The 19,954-nt window shown below is 32.5% G+C and overlaps 1 protein-coding gene across 1 annotated transcript; it reads left to right on the top strand.

Moving 5' to 3' along the window:
* Positions 1 to 208: 208 nt before the first annotated feature.
* Positions 209 to 18,918, top strand: LOC133197049 (mucin-like protein). Its single transcript, XM_061332892.1, has 27 exons — positions 209 to 515; positions 612 to 809; positions 4,901 to 5,200; positions 5,704 to 5,843; positions 5,953 to 6,116; positions 6,197 to 6,341; positions 6,502 to 6,697; positions 7,028 to 7,278; positions 7,426 to 7,651; positions 7,955 to 8,197; positions 8,833 to 8,961; positions 9,053 to 9,256; positions 9,371 to 9,619; positions 9,736 to 9,937; positions 10,059 to 10,225; positions 10,411 to 10,572; positions 10,678 to 10,806; positions 11,133 to 11,261; positions 11,464 to 11,583; positions 12,202 to 12,324; positions 14,489 to 14,740; positions 14,837 to 14,965; positions 15,169 to 15,294; positions 15,533 to 15,667; positions 15,772 to 15,891; positions 18,204 to 18,452; positions 18,659 to 18,918. Exons 1-27 carry the CDS (start codon positions 209 to 211, stop codon positions 18,916 to 18,918), a joined length of 5,055 nt encoding a protein of 1,684 aa, XP_061188876.1.
* Positions 18,919 to 19,954: the final 1,036 nt, after the last annotated feature.

Raw genomic sequence — 19,954 nt, 5'->3', positions numbered from 1 at the left:
TACCATAGGAATCGTACTTGTTTTATTCGTAAGTACTTCAAAGGAACTTGCCTCCTTCGAATTTAATTAATACAAATGTTAAAAAGAAACATCTTTTTAAAATAAGACAAAATAAAGATTTAAAGATAGAAATTTAAGATTTTTCATGCAATTATGCAGAAAGCATATGTTTAATTAACTCTCAGCATAAACATAGTACTTGATGAGTATGGGTGCCTTCATAGGAAACAATTTACGAGCAGTCTACAAAAGATCAGAGATTACTACAACATTGATAACCTCCTGGTGGGACCATCCAGCGGTAGATTCCTCCCTCATCCAGTCATATACCACAGTACTGACAGAAAGTGGACTGACTCTCAACCTGAGCGAAACCGTTGGAAATAATACAAATTGCACTTTTGCCTCGAATTTTTTGCCTGGTTATTTGTATTATTTTCGAATCATCTCTGAAGTCTTACTAAGCGATCCGACAGAAACAATTTTTGTAACATACTTGATACCTTTGGTGGTGGGTAAGTTCCATGTATTCTTCAGTTCGAATAATAAGCTAATCTAGTTTTTTTAATCTATAATTCCGAGATTTGTCTTAAGTGAGATTTTTCTCTTAGATCCATTGCCTCCAGGCCCTATTTTAAGGAACGAAAGCAACCTTCACCCAGACCATTTATTTCTGAAATGGTTACCCCCAGTTCATGGGATCCATGTCAACAGATTCAGAATTTCTGTGAATGGAAGAACAGATGACTCATCTCCAAATGAGATTTCCTGGAAAACAAAACTAGAGCCTGGAACAAAGTACAATGTCAGTTTGGTTTCAATAAGCTGGTACCCTCGAAATTTTCAGAAAGCATCTGCTCCATATATTGAACAGATAGAAACACTGCGTGCGTATATTTTTGGTCTAGTTTATTACACATAGGATTTTAACATTACTGTTATTGATAATTAAAAATAGATAACACCATTCTTGTCGATCTGCGTTTGTGAGCTTTAAACATGGTGATGACTTTATAGCTGTATAAACAGGATTTAATTCTTTGTCAGGGTAATGATCAAGTTTTCTAGATTCTTGTCGGCTGTACGAGTTTTGTATTAAAGTCGGGAGTACTGTAATTCACCAAAAATATTCCTAACTACAGAATTCCTTATTTATGTAGCAGTTTGCTTTAATTATGCTGTTTTATTTATCTGCTGTGCATTTTATTTTATATGTCCTTGAAAAGAAATTTATAAATGATTTGTATCTAAGTTTAAAAAAAAGTGTTCCTCACATTTTCTAAATAATGTTTTAAAACAGGATAACATAGTATTTTTATATTTTTTTATATATCATTTTGTTTTCTCAATCACAGGCACTCCGAAAATAGACCTTAAGCCATTACGTCTAAATATACCATATCTCTCAAGTGTTACGCTAAATGCCTCGATTCGAAATCTATCTGGATTTCCACCAACAACAGAAGTAAAATGGCGAAGAAATAGAATAGATATTAATATTACAGACTCCAAATATAAAGGAAGTACCCTTAATTTGTACAGTCCTATTCTGTTTATAAATAGAGTTGATTTTTATAACGAGCACAACTTCTATTTTGATTGCATTGCCCGCAACTCGGAAGGATGGGGAACAAGCGAGGATGCTGTCATAACTCTGTATGGAAGTATGTAATCTCAAAGACTAAAATTTTATAGATTGTTATATTTTATTTATTCATTTAACTAATGTCTGATAAATTTTCTTTAAAAAAGTCTAATTCAGACGAAGCTGATTATAATCCAAATAGCCCTGCATCATTGACAGGATATGTATACTCCTCCCTGACACCTGGTCCCACCACTATTATTTTCAGTTTAACTGATAATGATTATAAAGTTCCCGTCAAATTAAAATCCTCTTCACATAAGACCAGGCCCCAGGGCCATAAAATTTGGACGAGCACATTTTAATCTCAGTCTCACCTTTCCATTATTAATTTCTTGTGTAAAAGTGAGACTGGGATAAAGAGCGGTCTATGTTTTATGGCACCGGAGCCTGAGCTCCAGCTAATTTGGGCTTAGTTGAATAAAGCTTGAGAAACTCATGATACTCAGGTGACTGTCAATTTAATCCCATATGCCTCTTGATTGACCAAGTGCGGGATTCCCTGTTGATAAAGCTTCCTTATTCGGCATTAATTTATTTCATGTAAACATAAATGAAAATAATTCACAACTAGAGATTTTCACCTGCCTTCTTCTTAAAAGGAAGTAAACTTTTTATCATTCCAGGTCTAAAGTTTTTGGAGCCGTGTAACGAGAGTCGAGAATGTGAACCAAACAAAAACTACGTGTGTCGCTCTTACACATGCCTATGTTCTGATTCCTATTATCACGAAAATTCAATTTGCTATCACCGTAAGCTCACTTTGTGTCTTCAAGAAATTTTTCTCAATAAAATTGATATTGTAAAGGTTCTTATTTAATGGTAATGATATTTTAGTGTCTTTCACGTGCTTCTTCGCTACTACACTAATTCAAACACAGGCTAATATATGATTAAAATAAATAAACTAGGTTTAAATTGCATTTATTTTACGAAGAAGAAGATGGCATATTAATTTTATTATGATTATTTATAATTTATGGACATTTACAAATGCCTTCATTGAAATTAATGTTTTAAAAAGTCAGCGCTGAAAACAGCTTAATACATATTTAGTTTTCCTTAGTGTAGTTTCTTCTTTTTAATGCGATCCTTCCTACAATTTGCTTTGTGGATTGTTTTACAGGAAACAGATTGAAAGTTAGCATACAAAAAGTAATGAAAACGACATGTAAAACATCAGTGAGATGGAATAAACCGTTACACGACAGTCATCTCATTTCTGGATATGTCATCGATTTCCAGGCCCATAGATCTAACAGATGGTTGACAGAAGAGATAATATCTATGGGAAATGTAACGGAATATAGTACCCCATGTAAATTACAACCAGGGCGACTTTACAGATTTATCATCCAATCCAAAGTTTCGCTTAGAAATCCTTCCGAAAATATCAGTGTCGATATACATTCCGCCAATATTATTTTAGGTAATGAAAGAAATTCCTTATGACCATTATAATATTATAATAACATGCGATTTAAATTATTCATAGAATTTCTTAATCTTCCGTTTAATATAGATAGAACTTCTTTCTTGGAATATGGTCAGTAGGAACTCTCAGTTGACTCACTGAGAAATTGAACTTGTGTAAAAATAATGACTTCCCAAATGATTTTTTGTTCTGTTTTTAAACAATCAAATCACGCAGAATTTGAACAAAAATATATCAGCAATCAATTCACTTCTACTAAGCTTACTTCAGCACAGCAGGTAAAGTCTTGAATTTTGATCTTACGATTCCTGCACACTCCGAGCTTGGTCTTGCTCAGTGAGGCTGGTTCAGTTCTGCTTACACTGAATGTCTGTTTCCTTGCATAAATTCTTTACGTTTGAAATAATGTAATCTTGTAGGTTACTGAATTTAATGTCGAGTAGTTCAGAGTAAAGAATAAGAATCACGTCTAATGTTCTGGGAAACTACATGTACTAGTAAGTGTATCTGTCAATATGTCTTCATCAGTACTGCTGCCTTCCACGTGCTTACTTCGAATGAGTAAAGTCTGTAAAACATTTCATACATATGTACCTGTGTAACGAATGACTTCAAATTCCAATTGGTAAAACATACATTATTTTGATTATCTATGATATTCTACGTTTTATTGTCCTTTTTTTCAAGAACAGAATAAAGAATCAACGATTCATCTGTTACAAACATATTTGTGACTCTTTCTTCAGACAAATTCAAAAACACAAATGATAACAATACATTATTTGTCTTAATGAATCAGAATTGATTAAAATATTTTTCCAAGAGAAAGTAAACTTAGCTTTAGACTTAGTTTTTTATTAAAAAAAAAAAAAAAAAAAAAAAAAAAAAAAAAAAACAACCTTAGAATAGCATCTGCACATATCTGCACTAAATTGTTCAAATCGTGCACCCTCCCCCCTCCCACGATATGGATTAAACAAAGGGGATTGTTCAAAATTTATGATGTTATGGCCAATGACACAAATATGTATCCAAATCTACCGTAAATATTCAAATTTTAATCCGTATGTTCACTAGACAATGAAAATTTGAAGATGAATGTGCAACAATTTTTGTATAATCAAGCACGCTTTAATACGTTTATGCCAATAAACTAAAGATGTATAATGATTTCTATTGAAATTCAAAATACAAACCTCATTTAGCAATAGCATAAACAAGACTCAACTTTATTGTTTTACGGACTGTAACTTTAATATTCTTAAATAGATTTAATTTTCCCTAAGTGTATTCATGTCTATGATTTAAGGTTACGTTGCATTCATACTGTGGAATCATCATTGTTCGTGGGGGACCAATGTTCGTGGATTTCGTGGGTCACCCGTACCCACGAATTTACATCCCCACGAACGTTTATTTGTAAACATATTAATTCATTAAATCTACCGTATAAACGAGCAACCCACGAAATTAAGTCCCCATGAACAAGTAAAATTTTGCTTTCCCACGAACATTGACCCCCACGAATTAAAATGATTCCACAGTATTTTAAGGAGGTTGATATTAAAATTTACAAATAATGTCAAGGTAATTGATTGATAATCGTAAATCAGAAATAATGCGATTCATTGTATCGTATTAACTAATCTACACGTAGTGATCTTAATTGTAGGAAATTGTCATTGGTTCATTTAGTGATGGCCACCAGAATGAATGTAGAATGGAGGAGACATTCAATTTTGTTATACACTTACAAAAAAATGACATTACTTATGATCATTCAACAATCTTATAAAATACATTCTGTATTGACTTTACAGAACCATTGTCACCTAGAAAACTGGATCGCGTTAAGAGCAATTTCTCCTCACAACAGCTCTACTTAAAATGGGAAGAACCCGCAGGAAACACATTTCTGAATCACTACCTGGTTACCATCAATGGTCACCAACAACAGACCTTGGGTAACTATCCGGAGGTCTACTGGAGGAAAGGTTTAGTGCCAGGAGCAATGTACAACGTGTCAATTACGGCTGTGAGTCATGGTGATATCATGGGTGGCCCTTGGCTTGGAACTGCAAAAAGCAAACCTTATGTAGACTGGATTGAAGTGGATCAAAGTAAGATTTAAAAAACAAACTTGCTTGGTTCTTGCCTTCTGATTGAATCCATGTCTTTCTAATTTGCTTTAAAATACAGTTTTTCGAGAGAAAACAATTTCCAATCAACTAATATTTTAGTAGTATATCAAACGATTTGAATCGTTTAATCATTCCTTAGTTTGTTTTTTTTTTTTTTACCGAAACCGCTGTCTACAATATACTCTGAAAGTTACAAAAGTACTCAGGAATTTTTTTTCTGTAAATCACACATTTCAGACAATTATAATGAATCATAAATGAAATGCAACTTCATATTACGTTAAATTTTGCTCAGTCAAGAAAATGTTCAAATGTTTTCTTACACCAGGGATATCCTCTGGTTGTATTTTCTAAGAACGCATGCATTTTTGTATGTTAGAATTTTTTTTACCTTGATAGAAATGAAGAGTTACTCTGAGTATTCATAATTTTCTTGATTGAATGAAAATAAATGTGTCTGTTTACCTTTATGATTATTATAGTTAAGGGAGGATACATACATATGCCTTATGGAGAAAGAGATAATGTGTTTAGAGGCGATGATAAAACTAGTCCCTATCTGAGATCTCCTATGACGATATATGCCCTGGATGGATCAGAGCGTGGATTTAATTACGTAATTGTAAGAATCTTAAACAATATTAGTAAAAACGGATTTTTTTTTCATCATTTCTTGAAAGATAAAAGAAATGCTTCTAATAAATATTTTTTAACAATTATGTTTGTGTTAGATTGGCTCCAACGGTGTAATAGGACTTGGAGAAGAGTTTAATTGGTTCAGCACACATAATTTACACTCCTCAAAAATGAAAGAAAGACAAATTATTTGTCCTTTTTGGACTGATTTATTAACAACAGATACAGCGAGTGGTATCTACTACAATACTTACCAGAGGTATTTATTATGATCATTAAGTTTTTATAAATCTAAGTCTTTTAATTTGATAACATTGGTGTGTTATTCTATATCCTCAGGGGACAGGATGCTGAAAATACTCTTTTCTTGAACAAAGCGAATGAAATGATAAGGATACAGTTCCCAGATTTTTCTGATTTTGAGGCAACATGGCTGGTCAAAGTAACATGGGAAAACATGACATTGTTTGGATACAAATCACAGGTACAAATATTTCTTCAAATAGCTATTTTATTATTTGAATTCAAGATATAAGATATTAAAATATAGTTATTCTGGAGAAAAACGGTTGCCGGTAATTACTTTAATTACATGTATGTTTAAGGATAAACATTGCATGTGATATAGTTATTTTATATTTTAGATAGTGACATTCCAATGTCTTCTGATAACAGATGGAGTCAACACTTTTACTGTTATAAATTATATAGATGTCAACCTTAAACCAATCAAAAATAAAAAGATTGTTGTTGGATATCGGTTCCAGAAAATCTTTACCAAGAACGTTCTTTCAAACAAACATGCCGCTTTTCAAATGAGTAAAAATCCAGGAAATAGAGGTAATTACTGAAAGGATTTCTACTGAACTCACATTACAAACTGGAAAATTTATGAAATTACAAATCAAAGCCATAATGGAAAATGTTTGAAGTTACAAATAATAGTTTTAATGTTGTAGAAAATACATATAGTAAAGAGACTATAATTTACTGAAGTATGTACAAGTTCTCTTAAAAGGCTCTTTATTTTAGAAGAGTATAGTAAACTATAATAAAATTTCATTTTTTACCATTGTCATTGTATAATTTTTAATCTGATTGGGAAATTTAAACAGAATATATTTTTTTAATTACCCATTTTTAGAAATAATTTCAATTATGAATATTCAGGGGTGCCAGGATTCTGGATTTATAAAATGAGCACAGGAATTCCATTGAAAAAGGATGATAAAGTATGTTATGACTGGTATATAAAAAACAAAGAATTGGAGGTCCGAGATCAATTGTTACCTGCACTAAGTCAAATCCGGTGTCCCTGTGACAGTCGCTTGCTTAGATTTGATCCACGATACAACATCAATAGATTCGACAGGAAATATCGAGTTCTATGCTATGCATCCATGACAGTTGGCAGAAATGCTGTCAGTTTACTTTGTCAATTATCTATTTAAATTGTAGCATTGATTTAAGAATTTTTTCCCAAATCAATCTCCTCTGATCCATATGCTGAAATATTCTAGAACAAAGCTTGTTGTGGGTGCATTACTTACATGGTTGTATGTTTTCAGGAGTGTTGTTACAGACTACATCGAAGAATTGATAATCTGAGCGTTCTTGAGCGAACTGTTCCCGCGGTTGGGTCACTGTTACAATACAACCCTTTTTTTGAGCGTCATCTTTACATAAAAAATGACCTGAAACCAAGAGAGGCATGTAGTAAATCCGGACATTTTAAATGGTATTATGAAGTGCGTCCGATTCCCAGTTGCTATCGAAGGTCACCTTTTCGACCAGGTTTGGCCATTTTCATTTTCACTCTGATTTGCGGCAAAACGATAAAGTATTAAGATAACATATATGTGTTAGATATTCATTAATAATTCCAATGAAATAGCAACATTTTGCTGATCAAAATTAAGGCATGGAAGAAAGAAGCATAAGTAAAAATTAAGAATTTTCAAGCAATTCACATAGAAGTGGTAGGCATCAATAAGTTGTACGACTTCAGAAAAGTTTAACGAATAACTATGTTTACTACAGTCACCTTTAGTACTACAATCATTATGTATCAAGCACTTATAATGCATGTTCTTTGAGGAATAAACTCTGGTGACCCTCACATACGGACACTTGATGGTAAAAGCTACACTTTTAATGGTCATGGAGAATATGTGATGATGGCAATTGCAAAAGATGGTACCAAATTTGACTTCCAGGCGAGAACAGAACCGGCAACAACATCAAATGTAACTGCCATCAATGCTACGATATTTAGTGCATTTGTGGCCCAAGATCAAACTGGATCCAAAGTACAAATAGAAATTTCGCCAGACAAAAACGGTGAATAAGTATCCACTCTTATGAGTTTTTAAAATGATTCGTTGCGATAAGTTTCCTAAAGTTTGCTATTTTGTTTGTATTCTATTTCTTTTCTTATGAGAAAATAGTTTTATCACCTTTTGTATTTTGATGAGGGTATACGGTTAAAATCCTGTTTCTATTTAAGTTAATCTTAACTTACATGTAACTGTAATCAATTTGTGAGAAAATGATAAAATAGTACATGAAAGATAAACTGATATGTCATATGGTAAGCATTATGCGATGAAAAATACTCTTAGAATGTAATTAATGTTGACTGTATATTAAATATTAATTGATCAAGCTAAACATTTTAATGTTACCTGAATCACAAAACTGGAGCCTACAAATTTTAATTCTTTAACTCACATTCATAAATTTATAGGCACACGTCGCTTGATAAAAAACAAATTCATTTTTGGGGGGCTGAAATGACCATCTCATTTTTCCTTATAATTCATCATTCACAAAAGCCTTGAAAAACAGCATCAGACCCAGAAGTGTAATAAACTTTTCAGGCTTATTTGATAAGGCTAGAGTTCCTTGTTTTAAAAACTTAATGTTTTATCTCAAAGTCCATATATAATGCATTAGAGGTATTTCTTATCTTTAAGATCTTATAATCAGAGGAAATGGGAATGACTTGACCACAAGATTTCAAAATACAAATTACACATACCTTACACAAAATTTATCCATTCAGTGGGAAAATAAATCCATATCGGCATCTTTTTTCCAGTCCTGTAAGTAGAATGTTATTGTTGTGAATTTAAAACTGCCTTATTTTAAATTGATATAAACATGTTCTTGTGATTTTGAACTGCATATTTTCAGCAATAGTTTTAAAAGTCAGTCTTGGAGTACGATTTTTGATTTCGGAGGTTGTGGTTGATGATACGTATATGGGATTCGTCAAAGGATTGATGGGGAACTTTGATGGGAATGCTGCCAACGACTTTATTCTCCCAAATGGAACCACGCTAAATGAAAATGCCACACAAACAGAACGGGATGTATTCTACAATTTTGGACAGCAATGTAAGTTAAAAGACTTTTTTTACAAAAAAAAAAAAAAAAAAAAAAAAAAAAAACATGAATACTAAGGCTTCAAGGGGGATTACTTTTAATTATGTTTTTTTTTTTCATTCCAAGGGTCTGTAAAAGACAAATCTATTTTCAATTACAACGAGGGACTAGGTCACGAGAATTTTTCACATCCAGAATTCGAACCTTTATTTATGGATGAAGTAGATGAAGAACAGATCGATTCGGCTAAAGAAATATGTGGACCAAATCCCTCTCAAGCCTGTATTTTTGACTTCCTCGCAACAGGAGATATTAGTATAGCTATGTCATCTGCCATGGAAGAAGCTAAGTCTATAAATGACATCGCAATCATCGGTACAAGTACCAAATCTTTTAATAAATGACGAAATAAAATATCCAATACGTTTTGATCGTGCTTATACTTGAGTAAATCTGCAAAATTATAAACTATGTTTTATATACCCCCCTAGAAAATGAAACGCCAAGAATATCGGGAAATACAACAATAAATGCTGAGATTGATAACGAGGTCACATTAAGATTTAACGCATCTGATGACAACAAAGAAAGACCTGTGTTCAAAATCTTAAAGCAGCCAGAAGGATTTAGATTCAATGCAACAACTGGAGAAGCAACATGGACACCGCTGAATACTAATATTTCGGAAATAAGGTATTTCGTCTAAATGTTTATGTACTATTTTGATATATTTATCGTCTTACAGCAAATGCACATGTAATGCTGATAATTCAAATTACAGCATGTGTATACATAATCTGAAAATATATTCTAGTGTCAGTGTAGTTGATGAAATGGGGGTCGAATCGCCATCTCTAGATGTTACGATCATAATGTGTAGTGGATGCAGTAACAATGGTCATTGTGACTATGAAAATGTCGAAGCAACAGAACATGCTCTAAATTATAAAGCTGGATGTATCTGCAACATAGGTTTTACTGGTAAGAGGTTTTGTGCTTTCTACATGTACATTAAGGCTGAAATTGTTTCTTGCATAGCGAAATGGTTATATATTGTTTATCTTGACATAATATACATTATATAGTTGAGTTATATTAAATTATACACACACACTACAAAACACACACACACTTGCATATAATTATGATTCTTTGCGTATTTTCAGGAGAGAATTGTGAACAAGACATTGATGCCTGTGTTCAAAGTCCATGTTCTCTAGATAGAAACTGTACCGACCTTACTCCCACTGAAGAGGTCATATTAGGTCGAGGATACAACTGTTCAGAGTGCCCACCTGGCTATATGGATGTTGGAACCAAATGCGCGGGTTTAAATGTTTTTTATTACAACAAAAAGCATTTCCTTAAACTTAAACTCATTCTCCTGTACTAGATAAAATGTAAACATAAATCACACGTGTTACTATATTTAGATGTTGATGAGTGTTCAGCTGAGTATACCACTACATGTAATGCTTCTACTGAGATATGTGAAAACACAGAAGGAAGCTATATCTGTCATTGTGTGAGTGGATATAGGAAAGTGAACAACATTTGTCGAGGCAAGTGCAAAAATTTAAAATTTTCATGTATCGTATGTAAAGTTTCAAACATACATGTAGTCCAAATCAGTCATTAAATGATATATATAGCGCCATAAAAAGATTAGTACTAGAGTACTGAATATAGTTTTTAATGTTTCTCTCTACTAAAAACTAATATACAGGATTTCATTCATGTGAATGAGTCTATCTTATGTATGAAGTAAATATCAGTTGAACGTAATTAATATTGAAAAAATATCCTTTTTAACATGAAATAGATAACAATAAAATTGATACATAATGATATGATTTTAAAAATTGGATAATTTTTATTAATTTTGTAGATATTGACGAGTGTTTCGAGGGTACCTCAGACTGTGTACAAATATGTCGGAATACACCTGGTTCATTTTATTGTGATTGCCACTTAGGATTTACCTTACATACAGACAGAACTTCGTGTGTTAAATCAGGTAAGATCAAAGGTATTTAACGTAAGTCTTGAGGGAAATTTGAGTTCGTTGTTTTAATTTTCACTCTATTATCAACAAAGAGGTCAGCGAATTTTAGAAACAAGCATCATTTGCTTTTGTGCCATTAAAACAATAATAAATAACAACTTAATCGTTAAAATGAATTCATGGTGTTTACTGTATATTGGTTTGCTACCTGTAGAACACAACCTCTGTGAAAATTTTGAGAACTGTGAATACTCCTGTGGAAATACAACTGGAACTTTAAAGTGTGTGTGTCCACTAGGATACGAATTGGCGTCAAACGACATAAACTGTAAAGGTGCACACCTTCATGTATTACTATTAATAAAACTTGTAAACCAAAAAATGAACAGATTAGACAATTATCTTATATTGGATGGTTTAAATGCTGTATTTTGATTTATGCATGATCCATGTTCCAAAAAATTAGGTTAGCTTTTTTGGGTTCTTAAAATGTTCATTTTAACCGAAGTACTAATTATTTTAATCTGGTAGTTTTCAAAATTGTTTTTTATGTTTATTTTTTTTTTTTTACAGAAGAGAACGTTCTTCTAGAAATTTGATATTATAGATAAATGCATCGTCTAATTCAAGGTCTTTATGCAGGTTTTAACGTCATTTTCAATCTCAAACATTCAACGATAATTTAATTAAAAAAAATCATGCATGACATTATTTGTGATTATTGAACAGGAATACGTTCAGCTTGCTTGGTGAAGAAATTGCATTCAAATTGCCATTCAAATTTTCGTAAAATTGTTGTCTGATTACCTAACTGGTATTGTGTGTCTTATATTTTTTACAATATAATGAACATTAAAAGCGTTAACATTGTAATAAGGATCGAAGCCCTAGCATAACTTTCATAATTATTTTTGTAATTTAACCTGACTTTGATATATTTTATATAATTTAGATATAAATGAATGCGAACTTGCAACTACGGTATGTGAACAAGATTGTATCAACACCAAAGGAGCATTTAATTGCACTTGTCGACCAGGATATTTCTTAAATGGAGATCAAACGTCATGTTCAGGTAGAACAACTCATAGATACACACAATCACACAAACCCGAGGGTTGTCCCAAAATTCCGTAGACTGAACTCATATCTATTGCAGAAATCAACGTATCTCTATATAATTGTGTGTGTATAGAAAGTGTGTATGTTTTAGCTGATAAATTACGAGTACATTGTATTTAACATGATTACTTGAAAAAACGTGCGTGCAAATAACTAGAATTTTAATGTTATGGTATCCTACTATCCTACCAACCGGCGCAATCTTCGACGTCAAAAATATGCAAACGTCACCGTTACGAATTTTTGTGGAAAATATACTAGTTATCGAAATCACATTTTCTATTTCATCAAAAAGATTTAAATTATAGATATGAAATATCATAATTGTTATGATATGCTAAACATCAAAATACGCAAAAAAAAGTTTAAAATAAACGCATCCGATCCATTAATAATTCATGAAAATCTCCAGTATCTCGGTCTGAGGGATTCTTTTTGTCCGACTTTCCGAATGGAGTTGTACTGTGTGGCTTTAACGACGATGTCTTTGTCTACTTTTTGATCTCGTTCTTGGCCTCTTTTTCAAAGAAACCTTGAAAAAATATTTTATCATTAAAATACTACAACCTTGAATATATTTATGAGTTCGGTGCAAATGCCGAACATTTTACATTTTATCATATTCCAGTGCGCCACCTTTGTCAATGCGACGTCATTTTTCTTAAGGTCAAGATCTAGTAAATGATTTTAGACTGCATTTTTGATGCTAGATCCATTATGACGTCATAATCAAATTAAGCTTTCTTTTTTCTCGTACTTTACGGCTGTAATAGAATTATGTATAAAATAAAGTATTTTCCTGGAATTCAATTTGAAATCATGTGAAAAAGTAATCCCGAAACCTATATTCAATTTAATATTATTTTAAAGAAGAGGCCAAGAACATACAAATTATCGTTTTCTGAGAGACTGTAGGCAATCTGGATACATTTAATTTGTCTGATATGGAAAAAAACTCCCATATTCATGACTGATTTTCCTAATTTTTCAATAAAAATGACAGTTTACTATATGATTTTTCGTCTTGTTTACCTACAAATTATGCCCCGAAACACCTTATTTGATCAAGCTATATTTATAAAGCTTTATTAAAGGGATTTATTTCTCAAATTTGAGAAATCTGTAGGCTCCTTTTATTTACTAGATCTTGACCTTAAATAGTCAATTAAGTGTCAAACCAGTGTAAATAAACGTTTACTTATAAAATTCTAATTAATGAAGGCATATGCGATAAAGTGGAATAAAAGTAGTTATTTATTTCATTTGTGAAAATATAATTTTATCCAACAAAATTTTGACTAGAGATTCCTTTTTAACGACATTTGAATTTCATATACCAATTTTTGATAGCAAAATGCGGTATTGATAGAAAATGGTGGTTTGTTTACATTCTGCATAGCAACGGCAAGGGGAATAACCGCTCATGCGCAGTCGCGTGATTCTGGAGACTGGCATACTAGAAACTTCGGATCCCAAATTTTGGGACTGCGCCTCCTGTTTATGTCTGACATTGAATTATTCATTCAAATAGGATAAACCTGTGTAGTTACGCAATGTTTTACGCCAAAAATATTAGTTGTTCGTAGTTTTATTTATATTTTAAGTTATTAATTTATGACACTGGATTACTACAAAACGCCTACGGAATTTTGGGATTATGATCATATATCGGACTTTTATATAATGTATACAGGACAAAAAATGGCCATTTTTACATAAGAAATATAAATAACATTCAAATAAACCATCGGTATTCCTTTGTTGCTTTAAAATCAATCGATATAATTATTTAATGTTTGTTACTGAAACAATTATAGCTTTGTATTTAATTCTGAAAAATTAATAACTATAGATATCCAAAATTGGACAACAATACATTTTGCATTTCAGTCATTTTTTATAATTTTTTTCTGATGACTAGATATGTCAATCTATGAATATTTCCAGAAAAGTTCAAAATTCTTTCCATTGAAAGATAGTCTTTGTGCAAAAAGGCTTATTACGGAAGATGTTGCGTTGTTAGACAGTTTGATATTTTACTATTGATAATTCTGGTTGTATTTTGTGTTCTTTAATGCTCAAAAATCAAGAACTGTACTCTTTATTGCAAATAACAGAGTGTGAAATTCCTAACTATGGTGAAAACTGCAGTAAACTGTGTGAATGTGGTTCTGGTGGAGACAGATGTGACCCAGTCAGTGGATGTGTCTGTCTGTCAGGTTGGACGGGTGTCAAATGTGACGAAGACATAGATGAGTGCTCAGTAGACCCATTCATATGTGGTTCTGATCGAGTATGTCAGAATCTTGAAGGTTCCTACTCATGCATCTGTCGGGATGGCTTTGATATAAAAGGAAGTAAATGTGAAGGTACTGTATGTTGAAAAATATGGAAAAACGGTTATTGTTCCTAAATTGAATTACTTGCCTAGAATATTTTGTTTTGAAATCTTGTAATTATTTTAGATATTGACGAGTGTGCTGATGAGAGCCTAAATGACTGCCCAGAATTAACAACATTTTGTTGTAATACAAATGGTAATTACACTTGCGAGTGTCAAAGTGGGTTTCAACTGATAAACGACGAATGTGAAGGTAAATACAAAAAGTACTTCATATGAAAGGAAAAGATAACGAAAAGTTATCATGCTCAAAAATCCAATTAAAAATGATACTAATTCTGCTTTCTCATCATTGAATTTTTTTCAATCTTTTTGGGGAATTTTTCAGATTTCAAGCAAGAATATTTTTTTTTACAATAGTCTATCAGCTAATTTACATGAGGCAAATGCTTTCAGATATAAATGAATGTGAGACCGGACGTCACGGCTGTTCCCAAATGTGCATCAATGTAGATGGTGATTATAATTGCGCATGTCATTCCGGATTCAACCTTCAAAATGATCGCAAAATGTGCGAAAAAGGTGGTATTTAGCTTTTTATTGTGCATCTATTGCAAAGCTTGTTGTTTTTTTTCATGGAAATCGTTACCCTTATACAATACAATTCATTTTTCTTTTCATGTATTTTCTCAATTGCTTATGCTTCTTAAAAATTACTGAACACTGAAACATTTATAAAGAATCAATAATACACTTATCATATTTGAAACAGGATATTTTTTTATTTTATGTTTTTTTAATCTCGTTCCTTATATTTCAGTTAAGGACACCTGCTCCCTATTTCCTGGACTTAACTGCAGTTATGGCTGCATTCAAAGTGCTCAGGACCCAGGGGAAATCATTTGTCTCTGTGAAAATGGCTTCCAACTGGCTAGTGACATGAAAACATGCATAGGTAGTAGAAACTGTTTTTCCGCATTTATTATTTCAATATTGCTTTTTATAAATTTTTTTATAAATATGTTTGGCAGTTTTTACTTGATTATTATGTTTTTTTAGACATTGATGAGTGCCAAAAGAATACAACTTGTGATCATAACTGTACAAATACGGCAGGATCTTTTGAGTGTGAATGTGCTATTGGATATGAGCTTCAAAATGATGGAATATCATGCAAAGGTAAATTCATGTATATAATGTGGACATTTGAGACATTAAAGGATGATTCCTTATTAATTACCACATCACAAGGTATTTGGTGGACGGGTATTCAATGGGTTGCATCACATTATACTTTTCACCTTTTTCTACATTCTAAAATATTAACAGCAGTGAAGGAGAAATTTCAGGAGTACTGTACAACAATATATTCGAGAAGTGGTGTAAATCAGATGTAGATACTTAAAAACTCCAAGGAATTTTAGAAAATTTGAAATCATAAAATTTTACCAAAATCAATAACATCAAAACTACGACTTTTCAAAACTCATAAACAGCTGCTTTTTTCAATAAGAATTGAACTTGTAAATTTACTGACATTGTCATTAGTCATTAGTAAAATTAGTTGGTTTAAAAAAAAAATGGGATTGTACATACAAGTACTCTGAAATTGATATTAAAAAGATGCTTGAGTTTCTGATTGATAATATCTATGTAGTTTTTGAAGATGAGGTTTTCCATCACTCTGTTGAAATTTCCATGGGTACCAATTGCGCTCCCTTATTATAGACCTATTTTTGTATTCATATGGAGCAGAATTTATTCTAAAACCTTGTACATAAGAAGACGAAAACACTTGCTGTGGCCTTCAACTCGACATTTAGATATATCGAGGACGTAATATCAATTATCAATAGCTAATTCCATTCATATGTCGACTCGATACAGTAACTGTAAAACAACTTTTATTCGCGTGCGAGAAATATTCGAGAGTTTTACGACCTTTTTTTACTCGCGGATTTCAATCGCCGCGAATCATTTATTTTGTTTTGTAATTGTAGAGAATGTTTTCTCAGTCGTGAAAATTAATCATCGCGGATTGATTTCAAACTGACGAATCGCGAATAAAAGTTGACGCGAATAATAGTTGGTTTACAGTATATCCCAGTGAACTTGAAATAAAACATACAACAAAGTCTGACACATCTTCATATCTGGATATTTTACTAGAAAAAGACGTCAATGCTAATCCTACAACAAAACTTTATGATAAATGTGATGACTTCAACTTTCCTATCGTCAACTTCCCTTCCATAAGTAGCAATATACCATTATCACCTGCATATGTGAATTCTGTCTCCCAGTTAATTCGATACACATCTACAAGAGCATGCTCTACGTACGAACAATTTCTAAAAACAAGGCAAGCTATTGTCAAAAAAGTTGATGAAACAAGAATATCAACAGTCTCGTTAAAAATCATTTTGCGAGTTCTGTGGTCGATACAATGACCTTGTCAGCCAATACAGTCTATCATTAAGGCAACTGGTAACTGATGTTTTTCATACAAATTGTTATGCCATTATTTACACACTGAATTGTCTACGAATTTTTCCGTTTTCCCAATCGTGACAAGGAGAACACTGCGGGTGCATGTGCCGATCGACAGGGGATGCATACTCCTCCATGGCATCTGATCCCACCTCTGGTGTTTTTAAAGGTCCGTGTTTGCTCTGCTCCAGATTTGTATTTTTTCAATGGACTTTTGAGTTTGATTATTGTTCGTTATCCCCACATTTGATCTATAAGCTTTAAATTTTTAACAAAGTGTGTTTATTTTGTTATGTTTCTGCGAAAAAAAATTCTTATGAATTTTCACAATCTTTCTGCGATTTTATTTCTTGTCAGATGAGTAACCTTCACTTTCATACTCTGAAGATAGCAGATGTGCCATTTATGACTTGTATTCTGCAGCATTATGTTTTGTTGTAAACTATATTATACATTCTTAACTTTGTTTATTAAGAAGGCATTAGGAAACAAATCGGATGAAAAATATACAGATAGGATCCATTAGAATGTATGTTTTATGTTCAAGTTTAAGAAGGCGTTTCTACATTACTGCAGATTCTTTAATACATGCTGCATTGTGTTTTTCCATGCAAGTCACAGTGTAAAGAATAGGGATTGCACAAAGTGATTGTAAAATCTTACAAATCATTGCATTTGAGTATTATTAAATAATTTTGCGGGTCTTTTTATCAATTTGAAGCATGACCTTTTTATGAAAAATGGAGGGGTTTTTTTTTTTCATTTAACAACACGTGAGAGTTATCAGTGTCTTTGTATTTGCTATTATAGATTCTGAAAGAAACGTTTGATACAAAATGTTGTTCCCGTCATTCAGCTAGCTTCTAAATCTTGCAATTGTATTCACATCTAGAATTTTCACTATGTGTTCTATAAGTGTACTTCATCTATCTGCGTCTACATCACCTGGGTTTTGATAAAGATGATAAAATTTGCCTTTCTTTCTTGATTCTTTATATTAGCGTGCAATGGGTATTTTTACGGTATGTATTGCAACACGCCATGTAAATGTGGACGGGGCGCCACTGCCTGTCATCACGTAACCGGTTGTGTCTGTCACCTAGGATGGACAGGAGAAACTTGTGAAATAGATATCGATGAATGTGAAAGGAGTCCATGCATTGGTGAACACGAGCTATGCCTCAACACCCCCGGGTCATACCGATGCGATTGTGTTACGGGTTTTAACAACTCGGAAGGAAGTTGTACAGGTAGAGGAGACATCCGTTAAAAGTTCATAAAGGGCATTAAATTTCACTTGGAACATTTCATGATACTGTCTTAAGTGCTTTTAGTCAAGCAGACACTTGACCTCAGTAAAATAATTACAAGAATTACACCTGTATGAGTATTTTTTTTCGCTATCAAGTATTTGACACGATGGTTTCTTACTTTTCATGTTCTTTAATTTTCATAGACATTGATGAATGTCAGAATCCAACATCATGCCATCAGATATGTATAAATACAGAGGGAAGTTACCAATGTGATTGTGACACTGGATTTAAATTAACAAATGAAAACTACTGCATTGATATCAATGAATGCATTGATACTCGATGCCATGATTGCAATAACTGGCCTGGAGGTTTTGAATGCTTCTGCGACCAGGGCTACAAAGTCAACACAGCTACTCATACTGATTGTCAAAGTATGTTCCTCATTGCTCCAAGTTGAAATTACAAAAATTATCGAACAATTACATGTTAGCAAGGCAAAAAAGTGCATGTTCGTTTGATTTACCCACTTCGTGTTTTTTTTTCTAAATGTATTAAGATAATATTAATATTTGTAGAATAAGTAGGTTGTTATGAACATTTCAACTTGATATTTTCTTTTCAGATATTAATGAGTGTGACGATGGAAGTAATCAATGTTCTTCTGATGCTATCTGCACAGATACGATTGGAAGTTATTTGTGTAAATGTCCCCGAGGATTTAAAGGAAACGGATTCATGTGCCAAGGTTGTTGGCAATTATGTATTGTTACGTACGCCTCCACATCCTCCTTTATACCTTACAAAATTTATCTTATCGCGTCTTCATTTTTAAAAATATTGTTTTTTCAGCTTGTGAGAACTTTACGTTTGGTGAACAGTGCTCCCAAGTATGCACATGTGTAACCAACCAAACAGAGTACTGCAATGCATCTTCTGGTTTCTGCCAGTGTATCTCGGGATGGGAAGGGAGTGATTGTTCAAAGGATGTGGATGAATGCCAGAAGAATATTACTCAGTGTGACAAAAAGTTACAGCAAGCATGTATCAATACTCCTGGCTCCGCACACTGTGAATGCCGTTTTGGAGGATCGAGACTTGATAATTGTGTGTGTGAGTAAATTTTATATTTTTATGAAGTAGTAGTTAGTTATATTGAAATCAAACTTGTCTATGCAATTCAATCATAGCTCCGACCGTGGAGTCGGAAGTGTTTTAATTGTTATACTCGGAAACTTTCCGCGAAAATCTTGAACAAACTAACATCATTATTTCTAATATTTTAAATTGCAGATCCAGAATCATCATACAGTACAAGTGAGATTAAAATCTTCAGCACAATCTTCTTCAAGTTTCCGAATATAAGCTTTCAAATTATTTTTATAAACAAAAAAAAAAAGGATATATGAATGCCAGTCATCATTTGAATTAAAAACAATCGTGAAGAGAGTTAAAGTTAATTAGATGGTTTGAGTGCTTTTTTCTGTCTATTCTCA

This window comes from Saccostrea echinata, unplaced genomic scaffold, assembly GCF_033153115.1.
Source record: "Saccostrea echinata isolate AGI-Se365-2 ecotype Australia unplaced genomic scaffold, CSIRO_AGI_Sech_v1 ptg000001l, whole genome shotgun sequence".
Taxonomy (NCBI): domain Eukaryota; kingdom Metazoa; phylum Mollusca; class Bivalvia; order Ostreida; family Ostreidae; genus Saccostrea; species Saccostrea echinata.
This window is presented reverse-complemented; position numbering and strand designations above follow the sequence as displayed.

Bases quoted from the DNA above. Each gene is read 5' to 3' on its own strand.
- LOC133197049 (XM_061332892.1), top strand. From the start codon at position 209: ATGGGTGCCTTCATAGGAAACAATTTACGAGCAGTCTACAAAAGATCA. The intron at 6,342-6,501 runs GTACAAATATTT...TTTATATTTTAG, and splicing joins TGTTTGGATACAAATCACAG to ATAGTGACATTCCAATGTCT. The intron at 14,741-14,836 runs GTACTGTATGTT...TAATTATTTTAG, and splicing joins AAAAGGAAGTAAATGTGAAG to ATATTGACGAGTGTGCTGAT.